The sequence below is a fragment of the Lipophrys pholis genome, assembly GCF_963383615.2.
Source record: "Lipophrys pholis genome assembly, chromosome: 23".
Taxonomy (NCBI): domain Eukaryota; kingdom Metazoa; phylum Chordata; class Actinopteri; order Blenniiformes; family Blenniidae; genus Lipophrys; species Lipophrys pholis.
Window position 1 is genome coordinate 8,460,441 of NC_137645.1, and position 24,195 is coordinate 8,484,635.

At 47.4% G+C, this 24,195-nt stretch overlaps 3 protein-coding genes across 4 annotated transcripts in view; 2 read left to right on the plus strand and 1 right to left on the minus strand.

The window, feature by feature from the left end:
- Window positions 1-495: 495 nt before the first annotated feature.
- On the plus strand, window positions 496-7,209 carry LOC308127786 (gap junction gamma-1 protein-like). Of its 2 annotated transcripts, none has more exons than XM_080493105.1 (5): window positions 496-817; window positions 2,968-3,259; window positions 4,127-4,352; window positions 4,424-5,134; window positions 6,075-6,664. In XM_080493105.1, exons 2-5 carry the CDS (start codon window positions 3,020-3,022, stop codon window positions 6,086-6,088), a joined length of 1,191 nt encoding a protein of 396 aa, XP_080349231.1. In that variant the 5' UTR covers window positions 496-817; window positions 2,968-3,019; the 3' UTR covers window positions 6,089-6,664. The 2 variants fall into 2 exon arrangements, with proteins under 2 accessions (XP_080349231.1, XP_080349230.1); XM_080493104.1 differs by having other exon boundaries at window positions 681-1,052; window positions 6,075-7,209.
- Window positions 7,210-8,901: 1,692 nt separating this feature from the next.
- inha (inhibin subunit alpha) lies at window positions 8,902-17,337 on the minus strand. Its single transcript, XM_080493004.1, has 4 exons — window positions 17,192-17,337; window positions 17,063-17,110; window positions 10,521-10,854; window positions 8,902-9,652 (listed from the first exon to the last, which is right to left on the minus strand). The coding sequence occupies exons 3-4, from the start codon at window positions 10,786-10,788 to the stop codon at window positions 8,946-8,948; spliced, it is 975 nt and encodes a 324-aa protein (XP_080349130.1). The 5' UTR covers window positions 10,789-10,854; window positions 17,063-17,110; window positions 17,192-17,337; the 3' UTR covers window positions 8,902-8,945.
- LOC308127607 (striated muscle preferentially expressed protein kinase-like) overlaps window positions 13,570-24,195 on the plus strand; it is a gene marked incomplete at its 5' end in the record, with an annotated part of 40,526 nt that continues 29,900 nt past the window's right edge. Inside the window, one exon of the mRNA XM_080492740.1 lies at window positions 13,570-13,933. Within this exon, the coding sequence (XP_080348866.1) occupies window positions 13,570-13,933 (364 nt within the window). The remainder of the gene's footprint in view (window positions 13,934-24,195) is intronic.

Consider the following 24,195-nt stretch of genomic DNA (forward strand, 5'->3'; position numbering starts at 1 on the left):
TTCACGGAGTCGCGGCGTTCTCAAAAAGGAGTCATTGCGTTTTTTCTAAATTCCATGGAGACGGGAATCTTGCGCTTTTAAAAAGTACCCCCCCCCCCCCTCTCCGTGGAGACGGAGTCAGTATTTTCAGAGTGGCTTTTTTTTTCCTCCTCATTTCTGCAAAGACGGAACGTTTTCTAAAACTTGCGTTTTCAGCACAACCATCATGTAAAAGTCCCCCCCCCCCCCCCCCCCCCCCCCCCCCAAAAAAATAATTTCCACCGACCCCCCCCACCCTCGAGCCTGGAGATTCATGAACGTCACATAGGTTTATTGGCAGGCTGCTGCAGCTGCGTGAAACTTTCTAACAGTGGCAATTAGGCTGCGTACAGTCGCTTTATGTGCGCCATAACTTTTTATGTCGAATCGTAGAAGGAGGGGGGAGAGGGGAGGGGGGGGTTATTAAAATCAGACATGATCGCGAGACACTTTCGTGCGTCTGTCGGCGTGATGCCGGGATTCTCGTGGTGTTTGAGCAGAACGGTAGTTCTCGGGTCTCATGTTTCAGACGGAGGGGCCTCCTCTTCACTGGAGGAGGGAGGAAGAGGAGGAGGAGGAAGAGGAGGAGGAGGAGGAGGAGGACCAGGAGCCCGCAGGAATCACAGAGCTCCCTTCTTTTTTCTTTTTTTTTTTTTCCCTTCTGCTCTTCGGGACCCCGGCGCATGGGGGTCAACACGGGCTGGATGGGTTCACGCGGACGCGGACGCCAATGAGAGCGCGCGCTAATTAGAAAAACCTGGTGAAGCAATTAGGACGCGCGGATTGGACGCGCGCGAAGGTGAGAAACTTGGTGGGGGCGAGAGGTTTTGAAGGTAGGGGGGGGAGGAAGAAAAGAAGAAGAAGAAGAAGAAGAAGAAGCAGCAGCAGCAGCAGCAGCAGCAGTTGAAACTTCGCTCCGGATAAGTTTCAGTCCAGAAAAGTTGATTTCACGAGGGTTAAAATCCACCGCGTGTGCGTCGCGAGATTCTTTTTTGATTTCGATTATTTTTGGGAACTGTGCGTGCCGGAGTGCGGTGAGTCTATTTTCCTCCCGTTTCTATTATATACCAACGTCCAGACTTCGTGTACGTCACTCTCAAACGTTCCCAGCTCGTGCAATCTGAGGGGAAAAAGGTAAAGTTTTTCAACTTGGAGACGGAAAAATTTACGCATTACGCACTTTTTACGCACGACAATGATTTTCCTCTTTTTTTTTTCTTTTTTTTTTCTTTTGACTAATTGTGGTTAAAAATGAAGGCTTCATCTTCTAAGTCATTCTTTTTTTTTTTGTGTGTGTATGTGTGTGTGTTTTCCCCCCGCTGGAGCTTGGCAGAACTTTGTTTTCCTCCAAGAATGCCACAATTTCCAAAACAATTGAGCCTGACTCAGCGTTTTTTTTTTTTGTGTTTTTTATAATTCTTTCATGGTTTTTCTTATTTCAGTAAGTTTTTTTTTTTTTTTTTTTTTTAAGTTTTTTTGATGTGAGCGTGTGACGCCTCATAGGAGCTCTGATTGATGCCGGATTACAGGGATATCATGTGCCCTCTTGTCTGCTCCATGAACCCTAAAAAAAAAAAAAAAACAACCCCTTTCTGCTTTTGGTTAGACTGGAATGTTAACTCGCTTTTGTCCAGATACTTTAACCCCCCCCCCCTTCAAAAAACTTCCCCAACTCCTCCAAAGCCTTTAAATCAGTTGAGCAAATAAGCTACTGTTTAAAAAGCCTCTGGTCAGCTGGGAGGGTTTTTTTTGTCCTGGGGGGGCGTTGTTTGAGCTAGAATGCAGTTTGTGGTGGCATTTACAAGGGGGAGGGGAGGGGGGGGGTCGTAAAGCTTTTCAGATCTGGAAGTCTGGGATCTCTTGACCTGTCTTGACATCTTTTACCGAACTGATTCAGATTCGTCTGAGCCTATAGACTGCAACAAAATCCGTCCACCCCCCGGCCACCCCCCCCCACCCCCCCCCCCACCCCACCCCAAAAAAAAAAAATAAACACAAAAGGTGAAAACACGGTGGCGTTTATACTGGAATTGTACGTTTCAGGGGTAGAACAGACGTGATTCCACGTCTCGGAGGTCAAACGCTCGTTCCCACGGTCCCAAATCAACTTTTCACCTGTTTTGTGTGTCTCTCCCCCCCCCCCCCCCCCCCCAATACACCGTCCACATCACAAGGGATGTTTCCAGGTCTGTAAAAAAAATTTTTCCGCCTGGATTTGCCCAAACCGTTTCCACCGACATCGTGCGATGACTTGACCCGTCGGCGTGAATCCGGGGAGAGCGGCCGCAAACCCTGACGCTGTTCCACTGAGTCACGAAACCTTTTTGGTTTGTTTTCTTAGTTACACCCTTCGCCCAGCGAGAAGAAGAAGGAGGAGAAGAAGAAGGAAAAAAAAAAAAAGACTTCTTTTTATTTGCGTTGTCGTCTAATTTGTTTGGAAGTCGTTGCGGTGGCATTTACATCCCCCCTTTTAAACGAGTTTGCTTTGCTTCGGGGGAACCGATGATGTTAAAGACTCCAGATGCGTTTGACTTTTTAAGAGAGTACGTCCAAAAAAAAAAAAAAAACCCAACGACAACAAACAAACGAGGAAATCTAACGACAAACCGACGTCCTTTCATACCTCGCCGCTCGAGGAGACAGGAAGTGGATTCCGTGAATCCAAGCTGATCCGCCGCAGGGCTCCCCAGCCGCGACCCGCCGGTCGGGTTCGGCGGAGTTCTTGCCGAGCCATCGCGCCGGTCCCGGAGCTCTGCTTCCGATTAGAAGCCGCCATGTGGCTTTGTTTTACCGCCGCTGCGGTCGAGGTTCGCCGGCGAGACTTTTGCACGCGACACTTTCGATTAGTCGGCAGGCGAGCGTTCCTCGTCGGGATTCTTTTCAATCATGAGGTCAATAAAATGTTTTCTACCTTCTCAAACAGTCGTCCGCTTTCGTTTCTCGCCGCAGAGCCGATTGAGCGCTTCCCCCCCCCTCCCCTCCCCCCGCCCGCCTCGCCACCATGAGTTGGAGCTTCCTGACCCGCCTGCTGGACGAGATCTCCAACCACTCCACCTTCGTGGGGAAGATCTGGCTGACGGTGCTCATCATCTTCCGCATCGTGCTGACGGCCGTCGGCGGCGAGACCATCTACTACGACGAGCAGAGCAAGTTCGTGTGCAACACGCAGCAGCCCGGCTGCGAGAACGTGTGCTACGACGCCTTCGCGCCGCTCTCGCACGTCCGCTTCTGGATCTTCCAGGTGAGTCCCGGGAATGGACGCGTCCGCTCGCGTGGCCGCCGTGCTCGGGGACACCGAAAACGCGACTTTTTCAGAACGTCTCGTGAAGGTGGAACTTTTTGGGAAAATACCGTTTCCATTGAGACCGGGGATAACGCCTCATTTTGAAAACGCTTGGTCTCCGTGGAAATTGATTTTTTTTTGAGAATTTCTCGCAAAGGTGAGAAACGCTCAGTCTTCATGCAAAAAACGGGGTGGGTGGGGGCAACTTTTTGAAAATACTGTTTGCATGGACATGATGGATTACACACCTTTTTGCAAAAGTTCGGTCTCCATGGAAATGGGGGCAAATATTCAGTTTCCATGACGACGGGTGATAACATATCTCTTTGAAAATGTTCCTTCTCTATGGAAATGGAAATTTTCAAAAATCCTGTTTCCATGGAGACGCATGTCTTTTTGAAAATGCTATGAAACATGATTTTCACTTGAAACGAGCCTTAAAAAAAAAAAAAACGCCTCCCGATGCAATTAGGAAAGTGCCGGGGTTCGGGGAGATTTTTTAGATTTTTTTTTTCTTAAATGTCGTATTCGAGAAGACAAACGTGCTAATTTGTAAAAAGAGTGTTAAACTCATAATTCATATGCACAATTTCAAAGCAGAATTTACTCTCGGTTTTTATTTAGATGAACTAAAACTGTTACGACGGCACCCTCTAGTGGCCCAACATGAACACTACACCATTTTTTTTAATCGTTTCTGCCGTTGCCGTGGGAACGGACATTGTTTTTTAAATGTTGCCATGGAAATGCGAAACTTCTGAAGCGGAAATGCAAAAGGGATGTTTTTTCGATTTTAAAAAAAGGTGTTTTGAACGTTTGGTCCAGGTCATCATGATCACCACGCCCACCATCATGTATCTGGGCTTCGCCATGCACAAAATCGCCCGCATGGACGACAGCGAGTACCGGCCGATCCGGAACCGGAAGAAGAGGATGCCCATCGTGAGCCGGGGCGCCGTGCGGGACTACGAAGAGGCCGAGGACAACGGCGAAGAAGACCCGATGATCGCCGAGGAGATTGAACCCGACAAGCCGGACAAAGCCGAGAAAGGTACGTCGTTTTTTTTCAAGAGTTAAAATGGCGCCGACGTGCGTTCTGACGGCCGCTTGTCCCGATCCAAGGTTCAGAGAAGAAGCACGACGGCCGGCGGCGGATCCTCCGCGACGGCCTCATGAAGGTGTACGTGTGCCAGCTGCTGTGGCGCTCGGCCTTCGAGATCTCCTTCCTGTTCGGCCAGTACGTCCTCTACGGCTTCGAGGTCATCCCGTCGTACGTGTGCACGCGCTCGCCGTGCCCGCACACGGTGGACTGCTTCGTGTCGCGCCCCACCGAGAAGACCATCTTCCTCCTGGTCATGTACGTGGTGTCCTTCCTCTGCCTGCTCCTCACCGTCCTGGAGATCGTCCACCTCGGCATCGGCGGCGTCCGCGACACCTTCCGGAGGCGCGCCACGCTCAACCTGCGCGGCGGCGGCGGTGGTGGCGGTGGCGGCGGCGGTGGCCGCCCGACGTCCTCCCGGGCCATGCCCACGGCGCCGCCGGGTTACCACGCCACCATGAAGAAGGAGAAACTGAAAGGGGAGATGAGGGACTTGCCGATGGGCGACTCCGGGCGGGAGAGTTTCGGGGACGAGGGCCCGTCGTCGCGCGAGCTGGAGCGGCTGCGGCGGCACCTGAAGCTCGCGCAGCAGCACCTGGGCCTGGCCTACCAGGTGGACGAGGGCAGCCCGTCGCGCAGCAGCAGCCCGGAGGTCAACGCGCCGGCGCAGACGGCGGCCGAGCAGAACCGGCTCAACTTCGCCCAGGAGAAGCAGGGGGAGGCCAGCGAGAAAGGTAAAGGAACCGCCGGGGGGGGGTTCTGCTGGTGTCAAATTACAAACACGATTTGGGGAAACGTGGGTTGCTGGGATGAGGTCGTAATGAGAACCGGAAACAAAAGACGCAAAATCTTGCAGGACAAAGTTTAGAATAGCTTTGGAAGCTATTAGAAACTTTGAAAACGTGTTTGACGTTTTCAGGTGAAAACTAAAAAGTATTGTAGCGTCTTCGGTGTACGATTACACAGCAATGGTACTCCGAGTCTCTGAAAACCGAACTGTTTGAAAACAATCCAAATCTGTCTCTGTGGGAACAGAAAATGCAACTTGCTCAGTTTTCATGAAATGGTTTGCATGAAGTGCAACTTTTTGTAAATGTTCTCGCTCCGTTTTTTTTTTTTTGTAACGCTCCACCTTTGTCTCCAAGGTGGAGGAAAACTTTTTGAAAATGCTCCATTTCAGTGCGACCCTGCTCCTGGGAAGCAAGGAGGGCTTTTTGAAAATACGCTGACTCGTTTCCATAGAAACGAGGCCAAACGAAACTTTTTGAAAACTCTCCGACCATGTCGCCATGGTAACGGGGGGGGGGGGGGGGGAGATACAACTTTTCTGAAATTCTACCACGGCCAGACTTAATATCTCTTCTGCCCACGCTCAGTAGACGGGACAATAAGAACAGAGTGTCACGCCTCCCAGTCCATAGTGTCCTGGGACTTGGTCGTCTGTCCACTAGAATGTCCCGCCTCCTCCCATTGTTAACGTTCAGAGCGTATTGTTCTCCGCCGGCTGTGGTTTCATTCCAAAAAAACAAATCGCCACCCGCTCGTGCCGCTTCTTATAATGCACTTAACGTCCCGGCTGGTGAGGACGTCCTTCCTCTGGGATCTGCTTGTGATGAAGTCGGAGCTGTTGTGACGTGGAAAAGTGAACCCTGTGCTCTGCTTGTCTCCTCCTAGGAATACATGCCTGAGCGAGCTTCCTGTCCCGACGCGTCTGTCCTCCCATTCCTACTGGCCTTAAACACATTGGGGGGGGGGGGGGGGGTGGAGGAGGAAGAGAGGAAGCACATATGGGAATGCAGTCAGACCACTGAGGGCGACCGAAGCATGTGTGAGTGTATGCGTGTGTGTGGATGAGAAGGGTGGAGGGTGGAGGGTGGAGGGGGGGGGAAAGAAAACGTGCCTTTCAGTATTGGAGGTCGGTAGAAAATACTGACCGCGTCTTGTGACAAATGGTTCGTCTCCACGACTCTAAACTTGAAAGCCCGCCACGTCTCCAGCCTCTGCCCGCCGACCTACTTACGGAAACAAAAAAAACAAAAACAACAAAAAAAAATGTTTTTGACTGCGCCTTTGGCTCAAAACCTCGTCTTAATCCCACTTTTCTTTTGTGGCCACGCAGTAATCTCTGTCCATTTAAGACGTCGTGTGGATTATTGCCGGCTTTTTTTCTTTTTCTTTTTTTTTTTTATTAAAAAGTCAGCGGCTGTCAACGTCTCGGGATGTTTAATTCAAACCGCTTGCCGTCTGTCCACTCGCCCCCCCCCCCCCCCCCAAGACATCTTTACCTGGGAAATGCTTGAATTCTTCACTCTAAACTCGATTTGACCGAAACGTTTGTTCTGCCAGTGGTTCCAAACACCTTGTTTTGTTTGTTTTTTTTGTTTTGTTTTGTTCCTTTTTCCGGGCTCCCGTCAACAATGAAATTCCATCCCCGTCTTCTTGAAAATGACATTCCTCTTCAGTGAGACATATTTTCCGTCCTATCGCGTGCGCCGCTACGTCTTGCGTGTAAACACCACCCCTGAAAAAGCAAAAACCAAAAAAATAAAATAAAAAATCCAACCGGGTTCGTCACGAGACGTCCGATTGGGCGAGCCGTTTCCATGCTGTATTCTTGTATTCATCTCACTTCACTTTGTTTTCGTTTGTTTTTTTTTTTCTGCAAAGGTACGACATTCCATTTTTAAATATGGTACTCCTTCAATGGTTTATACCTTTTTTTTTTTTGTTGTTGTTTATTGCAAGTTTTGTAGTTTTGTAACTGTAGAGATTATTTTGTCTTCAGAGTAAATAAATATATTTGAAATTGATCTCTTTTTTTTTTTTGGGTGGTTTTTCGAACTTTTCACACTTGAAATCGACGTCTGAACTGGGTTAAAGGTAAAAATTAGAATGACGATTCTCGGAAAAAGAAATGCCTTTGAATTATTTAAAAAAAAAATAATAATAAATAAATGTTTCTCATTTTGCAAAAAAAGGAAAATACAGAGAACTTAAAAAAAAAAAAAAGTTTTAAACACCTCAATTTTCACATCCCCCCTCCAAAAATGTAACATTTTTTAAAGTTATTGAAATTTAACACCTTTTAAATAAAATATATATAGTTTTTTTTATTAAACTTAAATTTTGTAAGGTTTTTTTAAAAAATAAAAACTTGACTGAATCAGAAGAAAAGACCCACCAAACTGAGGTATTACTACACCTGTTTTTTTTTTTTTTTAATTTGGAACGTGAATTGCCGACCACTGGGTGGAATGACAGTTTGAAAGTGAGCCTGCGGTGCCCTCTAGTGGCCACAAGGAGACAAGACATCAAGTCTTTGTCACAGTGTAATGTGTTTTCACTTCTAAATGATTAATTCCAGGATAAAAAAAACACATTTTACACATTTTTATCATTTAACATTTTCAGATTAGCGAATGATAATTTCTTCAATGTCCCAGTCGGATCAAGATTGGCGCCGCATTATGTGATAATGGTGCAATTTGTAATAAATGTTCACCTCATTGTGTAATAACGCCGCGTTTTGTAATAACTTTAACACATTGCAACAGTTTTTGACAAAACGTTGGTGAGCTGTTTAAATGCACTCGGTGGCACTTTACAATCTGGTTTTGATTTCGTCAATAAAGAAATGGCTGGAAATACTGCTTGTCTTGTAACTTTAAAAAAAAATCTACCAACCACAGTGGCAGGTGATTTAAAAAGTTCCACCTGATTTAGCAGGAGAATTAAAGTGTGACGTGGAATCTTGGTACAACTGAATTGTAATTTTTTTTCCTCACTATTAAACGTAGAACCATGTCTACGGATAAACGGCAAAATCTATTATATAATGCGCCAAAGTATTCCATTAACATTTCGGCATGACGTTGTGAATTTCCGCTCTTTTCACTTTATTTCTGGATGTAAAAGCTTCCACATCAGGGAGAAATGGAGATGTACATTGGTAGAACGCAGCTCTGCAGCGGTTTCCAATGGCAACCTACGTAAACGCGCTGATCAACAACGAAAGTTCTCATGAAGCACCGTTTAAAGGCACATTTTATGGCTAAAAAAATGCAAGCTTTCATTTAAAGTACTATGTACTTTGAGTGTTTCTGTCGTTAACCACGATTTTAAGGGTTAGGGTTTGAGTCTCATTGGCAGTTGGCACGTTAGCTGCTAACAGTTCACGGGTTTGAGGTCAGGTTAAGTTCACCTGGAAAAGTAGCTTTTTAGGCATATTGCCTCGAGTGAAATGAAACGGGCTTTCTCATTGGTCGATACCATTAATCCTCAGCCAATCGCTGGTCCATATCCAAATTCTTGGTGGAAATTCCGCAGCACACTCTGCGAGACGAAAGATGGCAGTCGCCACAAAATCTGTGGTCTTGAATCTAAAACGGCGGTCGCAGTAAATGCTAGTAGATGCTAAATGCTAGTTGATGCTATATGCCAGTGGATGCTAACAGGTACTTCAAGCTACTTTCAAAGTGAATCAAAAGACACTTTTTTTTTTAACATAGTTTTTATTTAGTTTTGCGTTGTACTTTAACGTCTGGTTCAGATACAGGCGCACTCCCGGGGTATGATGTTGGGCAGGGTCTCGTGTTTGAAGGTGAAGCCGCCGTCCGACGTGGTGGTGACCCTCAGGGACTCCATGGTCTCCGGGACCGGGGCGCAGCACTGCGTGACGCCGTCCAGCGGGAACGCGGCTCCGTCTCGGGCCGAGCAGTTCCCGTGACAGTAGTAGAAGGTGAGCGCCTCGGGCTGGACGACCCAGCTGTCCCAGCCCAGCTCCTCGAAGCTGATGTCCACCGCCGCCCGGCTGCAGTCTCTGTGGCCGGACGCCTCATGGGACGGCCGCTGGAGGAGGTTGACCGCGGAAGGCGACCAGGGGACGGCGGCGCTCCGCGGGAATCGAACGGGACGACGTCTGCGGACGTGGAGGTGGAGGAACGGCGTCTTGTCTTCGTCGGCGAGGCAGCGGCAGGAATCGCAGACGACCTGGAGCAGGAAGGGGCCTTCGGCCACGAGCGCCAAAACGCTTCCGTCTAGGTCGTAGGCGGCCCAGCCGTCGGAGTCGGATGCGGACGGCGCGTCGGCGGCCCGGTGACGCCGCGCCCCGCCGACGACGAAGAGCGGGGCAGAGGAGTTGGCGTTCCGGCCGGCGTAGAACCAGAAGTGGGCGGACGTGAGCGCGGCGTCCCGGATGTTGACGGACGGATGGAATCGGTACGTGATGGAGTCGGGTCGGATACAAGAGAAATCTGTGAGAGGAATCAAACCAGCAACCAACACGATTCTTTTTTTCCTCATTAAATGTGCAATTCAAGCAAAACCACATGAGACCACTAGGCGGCAGGAGTGAGCCACTCTGGTACCCAGTTCACTTTAATCTTCTGTAGTGTCGATGGCATTTGTCTATTAGAATTCAATATTTGGGATCAAATAGATTTTCAGGCTTGGAGATAAATCATTTTTAATAATAGAAAATATTATATAAAGTAAATTTAAGTTGCGTGTCAATCTCTTAAAGGGCTACGATACTTAAAAATATTGGGTTTTTTGGGGGGCAAATCTTAAATGGAAAATCACCAAAAAAGGTCGCATATCAATATTTTCCATCTATTTATTTACATGCATTCCATTTCAAATTCATTTGTGGCCACGAAATTCTACTTTTGGCCGCAAAATGTTTTAAATGATGCCCCCAAAAAATATTAATCTGGGTCCAAGAAATAGCATTTTTGGTAAGAAAATTTTAACTTGTTGCCAAAAATTTTAATCTGGGGACACAAATTATCAATTTGTGGACACCAAATATTTATTTGTGACCGTGAATTACTAATTTGGGGCCAAAACTACATATTTGTGTCCAAAAAATATGAATTTTCGGCACAGAAATGAAATACTAAGTTGAGCCAACAGAATAAATATTTTACGCAATAAAGTATTAATTTGAGGCCATAAATTACTACTTTGTGAAGAAGAAATGCTCATTTAAAGCAACTATACATCAATCTATCCTCTTCATATCCTTACAGTGGAAGACGACTACAATACACCCCAAAAAAATGTCGAGTTAGCAAATCTATTATTTCCATTTGACTGCGTTTGCTTTAAAAGTTTCCCCACCTGAACTGGGGAACAGAATCATTTGAGACGAGTCCTCATCCGGGTCCTTCGCCGTGGACCTGCTCACCCTTGGGTGCTGCAGGCGCCGGGCCTCCGGCTGCACCTCGGCGCCCTCACGCCTGCTCGCCGGGGGGCCGTCCAGCCCGAGGCCGTCCAGAACCCGACCTCTGACCCAGGACAGGAGGAGCCCGCGGGGCAGCTCCTCTCCCCTGCTGACCTGCGGCAGGCAGTAGATCCACAGAAGACCCAGGACTGTGCAGGACGCCATCGCCGAGACGAACGCTGAAGCTCTTCCAGACGGAACATCACGTGGGTTTTTTTTTTTTCCACAGAGCTGCACACACACACACACACTTGCTCACTTCCTTTATCACGTGTGGGAAGAAAATCCCTTTCCACACCTGCTTTCCCACCGAAGACGCGTCTTTGTTTAGTAGAATGCGACGCTTATCATCAGTCTGGCCTTGAATCGTTTCATACTCCTCGGAGAAATCCCTTATTTGTTTGGGTTTTCTAAATTTGTTTTTTATTATATCATTTTTTGGTTGAACGGTTCTTAAATTTTTATTAAATGCATTATTACTTAAAAAAAACAAACATTAAATTATATTTTTGGCCAGGAAAATGATTCAAAACAAAGAATATTTACTCTTTTTTTTTTTATTTCTTTTTTTTGTGGCATGAATTCTTTTGGGTAAACAGCGGCCACTCTGGCCAGAAGCTGTAATTACAGCCAAAAAATTGCACTTCTTTTTACTTATATTTTCATATATATATATATATATATATATATATATATATATATATATATAATTTTTTCATGGCCACAAAATATTATATGGTGTCCCAAATTAAGATTTCATGGCCTAAAATGTGTATTTTTGTGACATAATATTACTATTTCACGGCCACAAGTATTTTAAGGGGTCAAATTCATATTGTGTGGCCTACAATTTCTTGGCCTACAAGTAAGTATTTGTAGCCACACATTACTATTTTGTGGGCAAAAAATTTTTTGGGTCCACAAAAGACTATTTAATGACCTTAAATAACTGTTTTGTGGCCTAAAATGTTAATTTCATGACCCTGAATTAATATTTCAAATGACCATTTTGTCGCCACATTTTAATATTTCAGATTGATATTTGACAGTCATGCACATGTTTCGAAGATAGAAAACAAACTGTTAACTCTTAACTTTAAGAGGCCAAAATCGGCGGAACATAATGAAAATAGAAACACGAGACGTTCCGCTTGATAATACTATCTCCGTGTGTGCACGTGGGCGTGCACGTGGGTGTGTGTGGGTGAGAATAGGTCATCCATGGCAGCCCGAGGAATGTGACCTATCTGCAGCGGTGCAGCTGTCGGCGGGGGGGCGGCGGGGGGACGAGGCAGCGACACGGGAGGGAGGAAGACGGACAACAGGAGCCGCTTTAAGTCCCCGGGAGCCTGAAGAGGTTGGAAGTGGCGTTTTTCGTGACTGGAACCGCGGCTGGAGCGGAAGGCCCCGAGTGGTTTGACCTTTAACGGGGGTGGGGTAGCGGAGAGAGGGGGGTGGGGGGGGGGGGGGGGGGGGAGGGGGTCTCGTTCTCAAGGAAAGAAGCTGCTAATGCCTCATGATCTCGATCAGACTTACACCTCCAGTCTGCGCTCGCTAAAGGACGCCGGGACTCATAAATGATTTGAGACGAGGTATCTGGCTCCATGGATCCGGTTGCAGTTGCTTGGACGTCGCGGGGACGTCCAAAAGGGATTCCTGTCGGGGGCAAAAGCGAGGTAGGTTTGCACGTCTTTGTCGCGGTCCATTTTAAGCAGCGTCGGTAATGTCCGGGCTCCAACTCTTTGTGAAACTTTTTCCGCGGCAACCCTCCCCCCCCCCATCCCACCCCCCCACCCCCCCACCCCGGATTTCGCTTTCAACGGACGGCCCGCCACGCTGCATCTTTAGCATGCGATACGATGGGTTCAGGTGTCAGGATGTGTCTTCTTCCTGCCCTCGCGTCTGCACGCTTCAGCACTTTTTTGGGACGGCGGGTGCCAAAGAAAACCTGGCAGCTCGTCGTTAAACTTTGACTTTCTTGTTTGGCGGACGGCTTCGCTTGCAGAATTGTCCACTTTTTGAACTCGACTGGTCAGAAATCAGTAGAAAAAAAAAAAGAAATTACATTTTAATGCAAAAGTCATCCCCTCGTCTCACTATTTGTTTACGCTGTCAGTGTCATATGACCCGTTTTTAGACAATGTACGCAGAAAAAAAAAGACACACGCATCCCAATATTTTGATATAGGATACAGGCCTCATTCATATATAGGAACTAGAATATTTCTGATTAAATGTCACTGGATTGTGACTAGTGTCCTCACGATTTTGTCTTTTTTTTCGTCCGACATGAGTCCATACTTGTAGTACGTGTAACGACACGGTCAAAAAAACGTTTGATTCACGCAGCAAGTACGCTCAAGACTTGTAGTGGAACACAGTTTATGTGTGTAACTTTATTTAACTTCCATATTGTTCAGCTTTTTTGCGACACCCGGAGGACAAATCAGGAATTGCAGAAGAAAAAAAATACATTCAACCCTTTAATTACACATAGTGTTCATAATATAGATTTCAAAGCTTTTTTCTTCTTCTTTTTAATACTGTTGTGATTTTAAAGTTGGTAATTTGCCATTTTACAAAATAAAAAAATAAACATTTTTAAAGCGTAAAACAGACCAGAGGTGCTCTTATTTAAAATTTTTGTGTTATTTGCGACAAAGTGACCATGTTGTGAATCGGACGGCTTTATAATATTTTTACGTTTGATTTTGGGACGTGTGAAGCAGAAATTTTGAAACACCGAGACTCGCAGAAGAAGCTTCTTCCATGACGGTTGTTGTTTTTGCTTTTCTTGACAATTTCAGCTCCGGTTGCAGAAACCCGGGTCAAACATCTTCCGCCCTCTGATACCGTCACCGATGGAGCCTTCTGGAAGAGGAGTTCAGTAACTCCTTTTGATCCATTACCAAATAACAATACAGACTGTGGAGACAAGAAATCAAGATGGCCGATCGACCTGGGTCGAGTCCTGCCCTCCCTTCAAAACGGGCCACAACCAACCTTCCCGAATCCGAAGCCGAGGCGAAGGAACCCTCGGCGCCGGCGTTTACTCGGAAACTCCGCAAGGCGGCGGTGGGGACGGGTTGCGACATCCGTCTGAGGGTGTCGGTGTCGGGACACCCCAGACCCTCGCTGGCCTGGTTCCACAACGACGAGCCGCTTCCCCCTTCAGAGGCCCAGGATCCGGGCGGGCTGTGGATACGGGACTGCCGCACCGGCGACGCCGGCCTGTACACGTGCACGGCCTCCAACGAGGTGGGGGAGGCCGGCTGCAGCGCGGTGCTGGCTGTTATGGACCTCGGTGAGGGTACGTATCAAACTAACATCGAGACGTGGTATCTTCTTGTCAGTGGGTTCTGCGAAATCCAGGGTACCCCTCAAAACGAAGTGATTAAGGGTTTTGAACCTTTGCCGGTTGTTGGTTTTGTGTTCTGAGTTACATAAATTAGGGTTTGAGCCGTATATTCAAGGGATCTTCTTGGTATTTTCAAAAAAAACTAGCTTGTGAATTACATTTGAGCTGCACAGATTGGGTGAAACCATCGTGAAAAGACGGGGGGGGGGTACCTTCAAGCTCTTTTGCTCACTGGGGTCGTTGCCATTTGGAAAGAGCAACGTTTTGAAATCGATGTCCGTTTACACGGAAATGGCAAAAACGCTGAAAACGATGTAGTTAGCACGCCAGGCCATGAGTTGGCGCTGTTTGTTGTTTTTGTGACGCGCCGAGAACAATACGCTGTGAACAATGGGAGGACACGGACTTTCGTATGGACAGACGACCAAGTTGGACTGTTCTTGTTTTCACCGAGACAGAGTCGAAGCGTTTTCCAAAATTTCCACCCCGGGTGCCGTTTTCAGAAAGTTGTGTTTATCCGTTCATTTCCATGGAGAGGGAATCAGAGCATTTTCAATAAAATCCACCTTGAGAACCGTTTTGGAAATTTAACATTTTCCGATGTTATTTTGACACCTTGAAGAGTGTTTTCAAACATGTCCACTTTTGGAACCCTTTTTCAAAAAGTTGCATTTTTCTCACATTACTATGTAAATGGAGACAAAGGGTTTTCATAAAGTTCTGTGTGTGTGTGTGTCCCCATTTTCACACAGATGGAGTCAGGGCACTTTCCAAAAATTTGGAAAACTTGGAAGCCCTTTTCAAAAAGTTTTCACACGTTACCATGGAAAAAGAGTTGATCATCTATCACTTTCTCGAACATTTATCATAAATGCTTTCGTGTGTGTGTGTGCGTGCGTGTGTGTGTGTGTGTGTGTGCAGGGGGGGGGGGCTTCCGTAACTACCTCCATTGTACGTAGATGAAAGGAAACTTCACTTCTGAACTTTGTATCCTTCGCTGGGATAACAGCGCCACATATGGCGGTGCAAACGGTTTGCATCACGTCTCGGCAATGAGATCATTGTGTTGCCGCCGAGAAACTTAAGCTCGCATGTCACCAGCTCTCGCACTGCGCCGGCTCGCACGGTCCAGCTGGCAAATCACTCAGCACCTCTGGTTTTCTGTTTTTGGTTCCCCCCCCCCCCCTTAATTCATCTCGGTTTAATTCCACGAGATCAAAGTGACGGTCAAAACGACATATTTGAGTGGCCGATCGTCTCGTTTCTTGTTCTTCCCGTCAGAACCTCGCTGTCGTCTTATCTTCCTGACCTCTACCTTCCTCTTACGTCTGCACTCCTCTCGCTCTCCTTGCGGTTATTTATGGCGGCGGTATGTGCCAGGCCGGCCACGGGGCTCGTGCTCCAGTGATGTGTGGATGCCGCCACCCCCACCACCCCCACCCCTACCCCTCAATTCCATCACTTCTCCGATTGCACCGACAGACATCACGGATAATTATAGCGCTGTCACACTCAATCAACGGCCGGCGTGCTGGAATACAGACGGGTGTGTGTGTGTGTGTGTGTGTGTGTGTGTGTGTGTGTGTGTGTGTGTGTGTGTGTGTGTGTGTGTGTGTGTGTGTGTGTGTGTGTGTGTGTGTGTGTGTGTGTGTGTGTGTGTGTGTGTGTGTGTGTGTGTGTGTGTGTGTGTGTGTGTGTGTGTGGGTGGGTATGTTTAATAGCCGCTTTTGAGCGGCGACTGTCACTTTAAGATATCAAAGATCAGAACCAACCAGAGTACCGCCGTGTCGCGAGCCCACGCGGCTTTATTGACGTCAGCCGTCCGTCGAGCCTCCGAAGGCCGGAGAGCCGGTTCATTCGATGACACCTCGAAGGGGAAAGGCTCAGCGTTTGGTATTTCAGGAGACTCGCTCCCCCGATCAAACCGACGGAAACATGCAAACTCCAGACCGGGTTCCACTCAGCCCGTTTCTCTTTTCGCCATGCGGGGCCGAGTGCTCACGTTCTCCGGATATTCACAAAACGGTCCCCCGCGACGGCATTCAAGCCCTCCTGCTATTCCCGACGCGGTCCTCACTCCGACTCGACACTCGACTCGACTGTTTTCGTGCGATTTTAAAAAAAGATGCGCGCATTCCTGACGCCGACGGGAAATCGGGGGGGGTTGCATTTGTGCCGAATCGCGTTAATTCATCGTGAATTTGTGGAGAATTTCTAAAACATGTCTCTTTAAGTCACGTCAAAGCTGTTTTATGAGGATTAATGATCCGACCAAGTATATATGAGGTTTCAAGTGAAAACCAAATTTTTTTTTAAATTTTCGTTTCAGAGACGTTTGACAGCAACTTTTTGAAAATGATGCTACACATGCGTAGAGTGAACAATACACTATAAACGTTAACAACTGGAGAACACGGACATTCTAGTGGACAGACGACCAAGTTAGATTGTTATTACAGTGACTGTCAAAATAAAAGTCCCAGGAGAATTTGGACTGGGAGTCATGGCACTCTGGAGGCCGCCATTTTTGTTACTGTCCATCTACTGAGCGTGTGCAGAACAACTGTTTACTGCAATGTTTTTTGAAAAGTTCCACCTTGTAAGTTCCTTTCGAAAAGTTGCGTGACCCCCCCCATATCCACAGGGAGGGAATTGTCAATAAGTTGCATTTCCCTCCCATTTCTACTGAGACTGCGTCAGTGTTTTCAAAAAGTAGCATTTTCCCTCCCCATTTCCATGGAGCTGGAGAGTTTTCAAAACGTTTGCTGTTGCGAGCTCTTTTGAAAAAGCGTTCAGTGGCTCCGAGTACCGTTTTCTTGTAAACTGACACCAAAAACGAATCGGAAATGTTACATTTTCCCCTTGAAAAAGTGTTGTAAACGAGGCCTGATACTCAAAGTGTCAACATGGTCAAAGAGTCGGCTGTAATATCTGATATATGAAAAAGGATGAGACGCAACGCAGTTTTTGTACACACTCTTCCTCCAATCCTTCCAGAAAAGACCAGTACTTCAACCGCAGTACTAGATTTTAGCAAATAAGCAGGAGTGGTGGATATTTTTCCAGTAACACCTTCGGTACCTGCTGCTGGTGGTGGTGCCAGATGTTGGCGAGGCAGCGACACAAAGGCTGCGGAGGGAGAAAAGAAATACGCAGAATATTTGTTTTATTCGCGAGACTGAACCGATGTCCTTCATACTGAATACTCACTCCACTGTCTTCATTCAGCCCCTCGGTTCATTTTGTACTTGCCGCATTCGTCTCGTAGCTCCGAAGGACTACCGTCTCAAATAGAGCCACCTCGCGTCAACCGAACCGCCGTCTTGTTGTCAAAGTACATGAAGCCCATCACCAGTGCCGTAGTACAACATATCACACTCGTACTAGGGTTTCAACCCCCCTCCCACCCCCTCCCACCCCCGCCTCTGGCCAAAGCTGAGTGACCCAGAGAGGACTGCGGAAGGTCGTTTGGTTTCTGTGCCGCAGCAGGTTTTAATCTCCTGCTATAACCGGGGGGGCTATGGGGGGGGGGGGCAGACAGCTTTCTGAAAGGGGTGCAGAGGGAGAGTACACTTGGAGGGGTCGTACTGTTGCGGGACTTGAAATAGAAAAACCCTCCCGAAGACATGGGTTGAAGATCCTCGGTCGCTTTTTCCGAAAACAGCAGAGAAAACCACCCAAAACCACAATCAAAGATGAGGCACGTACTCCCCCTGAGCAAGATCTTTCCGTCGCCACATCGACGGGGGCAGGTCGTCGCCACCGAGGTCGCCGTCCCAGTTGCGTTTTTGACGGATTTGGAAGAAAACAAAGCGGCATGTTGAGGAAGGAGCGACTCGATGCCCGGAAATGTCTGAGGGCCGTCCGGGAGGAGGCGAGCGGGCCCAGGAGCAAGAAACAGGGAGGTGAGTGGGAAGCTGGGAGAAATACCGGGAGTGTGCCACGACAGCGGAGCGTAACCGTTTATTGGAGATCCCTGAACGGGCGGAGATCACCGTGGTGGAGGTGACGGAGATGAGGCCTCCATTGATTTTGCTTAGTCTTGAAAATTAGCCATCAAAAACCACGGTAATCCTTTAATAGTGAGGGTTAAAGGGTTCCTGATGATTGTGTTCAAGGGTTCTTGATGATTGGGTTAAAGGGTTCCTGATGATTGAGTTAAAGGGTGCTTGATGATTGGGTTGCTGGGTTATTGACTATTGGGTTATCGGTCATGCACAGCACCCCCAACTTCCCCATGTGTTTTCACTGGCATACCGGAGCCGGAGTAATCTGTAAGCTCGATGATTTCACATTCTCCAGACATTAACTTCAAGTGGATTAAGGACGATTAATTAGGTCGCCCGCGCTCACAGGGACAGCTGAGGCAACACGTAGGGCCGGCGCCGCTTCGCTCAGTGTTTGGCCTGGCCGGACGCCGTGTGTGCGTCGGCACACGGTCCCTCACGGGAACCCTGTGGGGATTTGGTCGGGATTAGTTGCTCGGATCGGGTTGCCCTGTGAGTTGTCAACGCTGGCCGCTGTCATTTCGGGATTTCCAAACTACCTCGGAATACGAATCAACAATACCCGCTGTCTGTTCTCTGAAAGGTTCTTAGCAGTTTTGCGGTCATTGTTGGGGTGATCGGTGCGGTTCTAAGTTCTGAGCTTGGGCTGTGATTTGTAGACGGCGTGATGTCGGTCACAATTAACGTACACATGTCTGGAAGGAAATCCAAGATCTCTAAATGTGTACAAGAAAACCAGAGGACACTGAAATCAGTCCCAACAATCCCGACCCCCTGACCAGAACCGGGGTTTGACTCCCTCCCGCCGTCTGTCTCCTTCGATCACCTAACCCCAACTGGACCGGCAGAAAATCTCCAGCTCTTAGTCTGGTTCTGCCGGTTTCTTCCTGTTAAAACGTTTTTATGTGGAATTGTTTAGTTTTTTTTCCCGAAAATGTCATTATTTTTCTGGTCTTGTACATGACCGCAAAGCCAGCGCTGCTCAAGGTGAGGTAGAAATTCCTCAGGCAGTCACGCAGTCCTTTGCTATTCCTGACGGACCTTGGGGTTTAAAAAAACAAAACAAAAAAACAACAGACACGTACAGGAATGTCTGTTCCGTGCCGATCGGCCTTGATCTGCTCGGGGCAAAGCAAAAACCCGCGCGACGCAGCGGCAGCGGGATCTGCTTTCCGTTGCCGAGAGATTAGGCCCCCCGACTCGCCGCTGATAAAGCCGCGTGTGCCTGGGAGGCATCCATCACGGGGAGGCTGCCTCTGTCACAAAATCGATGGGTTTCCGTGAAGTCCGCTCACTCGCTCCCCGTTCTGCCGGCGAATCAAACTCCGAGCCGTACCCGTCCACCTCCCTTTTATTGCTCGTTAGGCTTCCATCTGATCCGCGTGCGCCGGACTGCTTAGCGGCCGCCTGAAGCACGGGGGAGACGCTGGGGGAAAAAAAACTAAGTGGCGCCCACCGGTCAAATTGATTGATCTTTTTTTTTTTTTAATGGAATTTCGTGATCCCAAGACGTCACGGGGAAATGGACGTCTTTGGCGTTTCATTGGACGCCGTTCATAGAATCTGATGTTCCGATGAGCTTATTGATCGGGGGGGGGGGGGGAACGTCACTTGGGGGTGTATCCCATATCACGCATAAAGCATCGGTATTGATCGCCTCGCTCTCTCGTGGACCAAATTGCGTCTCTCTGGTGATGGACGCAAGAGGCAGGCGACGGTGAATCGAGACGACAATGTCGTCGTTCCTGCGGTAATCGTCAGATCGAGAGTAACGGGCCCCCCGTCACAATACTAAACGTGTGTCACACTGGATCAGTTTTGTCGTTGTGCTTAAGAGTAGTATACACGACTTACGAGCACGGCAACACAACGGGACTAAAAGGTTTGATTTCCTCTGTATTCACTGACTTCAAGTCGTGTTAATTTTAGATGAACTGCGACCTAAAGCGAGTCTTGTGTGTCGTCTATTATAGAGCCAGTTTATCTCCCCGCTGCTTCCAGGGTCGGGACAGGATGAATTTATCACACTTTCTTCCTCTTGATTAATTAAAGTCACACTGAGCTGCGCACACACGCACACACACACACACACACACACACACACACACACACACACACACACACACACACACACACACACACACACACACACACACACACACACTCCCTATTTTTCTATCACAGTGTTTTTGTGTCTGAAATGAAGCTTTCACTTCTTGGTGATACCAAGTACCTATATGAATACTAACCTTTTTCCGACTTGCCGAAATCAAATACTGACGTGAGTACTAACTTTTTGCTTGGAGATATCGTGTAACGTACGAGTACGCACCTTCAGCTACTTGCCGATACCGAGTATCGGTACGAGTGCTAACCTTCAACTGCTTGCTGATACAGAGTACCAATATGGGTACTCACCTGTAGCTACTTGCCGATGCAGAGTACCAATACGAGTACTAACTTTTAGCTACTTGCTGATATCAAATGCCGATATAAGTACTAACTTTTAGCTTCTTGGTGACATTTTGTACCGCATGACTACTCACCTTTAGCTACTTGCCAATACCGAGTATCAGTACAATTACTAACATTTACCTACTTGCTGATATCGAGTACTGATATCAGGACTAACTTTTAGCTACTTGCTGATACTGTGTACAGATATGAGTTCTAACCATTACCTACTTACCAATATCGAGTACAAATGGGAATACAAACCTTTAACTACTTGCTGATACCGAGTACCGATACCGAGTGCTAATACAGAGTGTCTATACCGAGTACCGATTCCGAGTACCGATACCAAGTGCCAATACAGAGTGTCTATACCGAGTACCGATACCGAGTACCGATACCAAGTGCCAAAACCGAGTACCGAGTACCGATACCAAATGCTGATACCGAGTGCAGATAAAAGTAGATTTGTAAATAGTGTGCTATGACATTTGTTAACAATTCCACAAACCGTTTTTGCTAAAATAAAAAAAGAAAAGCTAAAGATTTTCCACTCCAAGTGGATATAACATATGATAATTGGGGCAGGAACGCAAAGTGCACATCAAATTGTGCGGAAAATTCTGGAATCGTGTGCGATGTCTTACATATAATGATTCGGCAAACAAATCTGGGCAAAATGAGCCAGATTAAAGTGTGTGGAGGGGGGTGGGTGGGGGGGGTTATTGGAAATTGGTAGAAGAAATGAGTAAATTGTGTGCGGTGACTTTTGTTCACGTTTCGGCAAAAAAGAAAAGAAAACAAAAAAAAAAACCAACGTACCAGTCAGAGCGGATGGTATTTTGGTGAAAAAGACAAAATGGAGGCAGCGAGCGGGCGGACACACACGAAAAAAATTCCTTCTGAAATTTGTTCCGGTTTCTTCTCCTCCTCCCTCGCGAATCCTCATCTCTTTGTCTCTCCATCCTCATCCTACCCAGTTGTTTTCTTTCCCATCTCCTCCTCCTCCGCCTCCTCCTCCTCCTCCTCCTCCTCCTCCTCCGCCTCCTCCTCCTCCTCTCATGCTCCGCTCTCATCCCTGCATATCGGGACCGGCTCAGACTTCCCACCCCCCCCATCTCTCTCTCTCTCTCTCTCTCTCTCTCTCTCTCTCTCTCTCTCTCTCCATCTCTCTCTCTCTCTTTCGCTCTCGCTCTTTAAGAGCGACCAGCTGAGAGCCGAATCTGAATTCTGCCTCTACGTCACGGCTTGATGCTGCTCACATCAGCGGATACAGACACAAAGGCACCTGGCTCCGTTTGCGTCTCTTTCTCCTTCTCTGGCCGCCAGACCGGGAGAGTTCACACGCCCACGCTCCATCGGACGGCTATTTGAATTTTTTTTTCTTCTCCCCTCCACCACCTCCACCACCTCCACCAGCTCCTCCACCTCTTCATCTCTTTATTTTCTATCTGCCACACCCCGGGATGTTTTCGTGAGCCCATGCCACAGGTAATCTCTTGACAGGAAGCGTTTACGATGAAGAAAATTTGGTCCAAGAAGCGATTTCAGGTGAGTTAGATTTTTTTCTGGGGGGGCTTTCAGGACGAGACGCCACACCTTTTTTTTTTTTTTTTTTTTTTTTAAACCCATAAACTCAAATCCTGTTGCTAAATTGCGCATCATATGAAAGCTCCGTTAATGTGAAAGCCTCTCCTGCATTCTTCAAATATGCATCTCTGCCCCGGCAGTTTTGTCGCGTAATAAGTAATTCATATCTCTGAAAAAGTGTGTCAGTAGGGTAAACTCCATGGAGACGGGAGAATCGGGGCAGACGCTCGGAAAGGGATCATTTTCTGACGGTGTATTTTTTTTATTTTATTTTTAATTTTTTTGGGGGCGTCAATACCGCCAATTTTCATCGTCGCTTGGTTGCTGGGCGAGAGTTCATCCAATCGGCGTGCGAAGTGACTCATTTTCACTTTGCACTTTTTGCTACTTTCCCGTCCGCTGCAAAGCAGTGAGTCACTCGCGAAGGCGCATCTTGATTGACAGGCCGTCCGGGAAATGAAAAAAAAAAAAAAGAGCGTCTTCGCCATCTGCTTAATCAGCAGATAGCCCCCACGCTGCACGGCAGACGTTTACGGATCCATCTTTATTATCCGGAGTAGCAATGTGAAGTATCCACAAACACACACAGCCCAAAATGTCGTCATAAAATAGTCTCATAATAACCTGTAAATTTAAGATTTTTAAAGTTTTTCCGACATGCAGAAAGAACATGAAATTGTCTCTATTTTGACACAAAAAAAAAACAATCCCGAATGAAAATGCCAATTTAAAGACGCAAAGTATTAAAAAAAAACAACTGTTGCATTATGGGAGTTTAAGGCTTTGAGGCTAGTTTGCTAGCGACGAGATCGCCGCATGTGCAGTGGCAGCGTTTTCGCAAAAAGTTTGGTTCCCCCCCCCCCCCCCCCCCCCCCAGTTTTGTACGGATACCGAGTGCCATTGTTTTCAAAAAAAGTTACGTTTTCAGTGACTCCGTTGTCTCCAAAAACACAATTTAAGTTTTCCGTCTTAACTTGAAAATATGCAAACGGCGCCTAATGCTAGTTTGCTAGCAACAAGACAGCTGGCTATCACTGCGGCGCGCAGCGTTTTCTAAATCGTTTTCAAAAAGTTACCTTTTCAGTGATTCCGTTGTCTTGTACACAGACTCCAAAGACACCAAGTTCGCCGTCTTCACTTGAAAATATGCAAACGGCGCCTAATGCTAGTTTGCTAGCAATAAGGTAACTCGCTGTCACTGTGGTGCGGGGTATTTTCGGAAAAAGTTTGTGTCTTCCCCCCGTTTCCACGGAGACAGCAAGCGTTTTTGAAAAGTCGCATCTTCAGTGACTCCGGACACCCAAACGGCAACAGAAGTTTGCTAGCCGCGCGGTCGCTAGCTTTCATGGCAGCATCACCGACGTCTCAGCTCGGGTCTCTGTGTGGCGTTATGTCAGCTAAGCTTAAGAAATTTGTTCGAAAATCGGTGGTTTGGCCGGATTGGAGCCTCATGCGGGCTCCTCCATCGTAATTTCTAGAGATTCTGGGAGTAAATAAATGCAATGTGTACCTGATGTTGACGTGACGTTTTTCAATCAGTAAAAAGCAGGGTTTTTTATTATTATTTTTGGGCTGTTTCAATAATGCACGGTCCCCTTGTATCTTGTTTCAGAGGACTGGGCACTCCACGCGGACATTTGGCAGATTCACCCATGGTGTGTTGTCAGTATGAGCTTGTTGTTGTTTTGATTTTTCTTTTCTTTTTTTTTTTTTTAACAACCGTTCTGTTTTTAAAAATCAACCGTTATTGGGTTTTTTTTCTGCCGTCGGAAAGCATGTGCGTCACTTTGATTTATCTGCCGTTGTGTTGATTGGATGCAGATGGGTTGGAATCGACCCCCACCGACTCCCAAAAAAAAAAAAAAGGAAAAAAAAAAGAAAAAGGAAAAAAAAAAAGACACACATGCTCCGAGCTCACGGCGATTGTTCATTGGCTTTCTGCGATTATCTAATCAGGAAGTGACTGGATGTTTAGGCGCAATGAGGTGCGACCACCGCTCCACAGTCTCTCTCTCTCTAACCAGTAAACGTATCTGTCGGCCGCCCCGGCAGTTTGGCCGGCCATTCTTTAGACTCTAATGGGTACGAAGAGGATTGGTCGTGTGGGTGAGAGAGATGCTGGTTTCCATAGTAACGGTGCTCTCCCGTCTGCCCTCTCTTGCT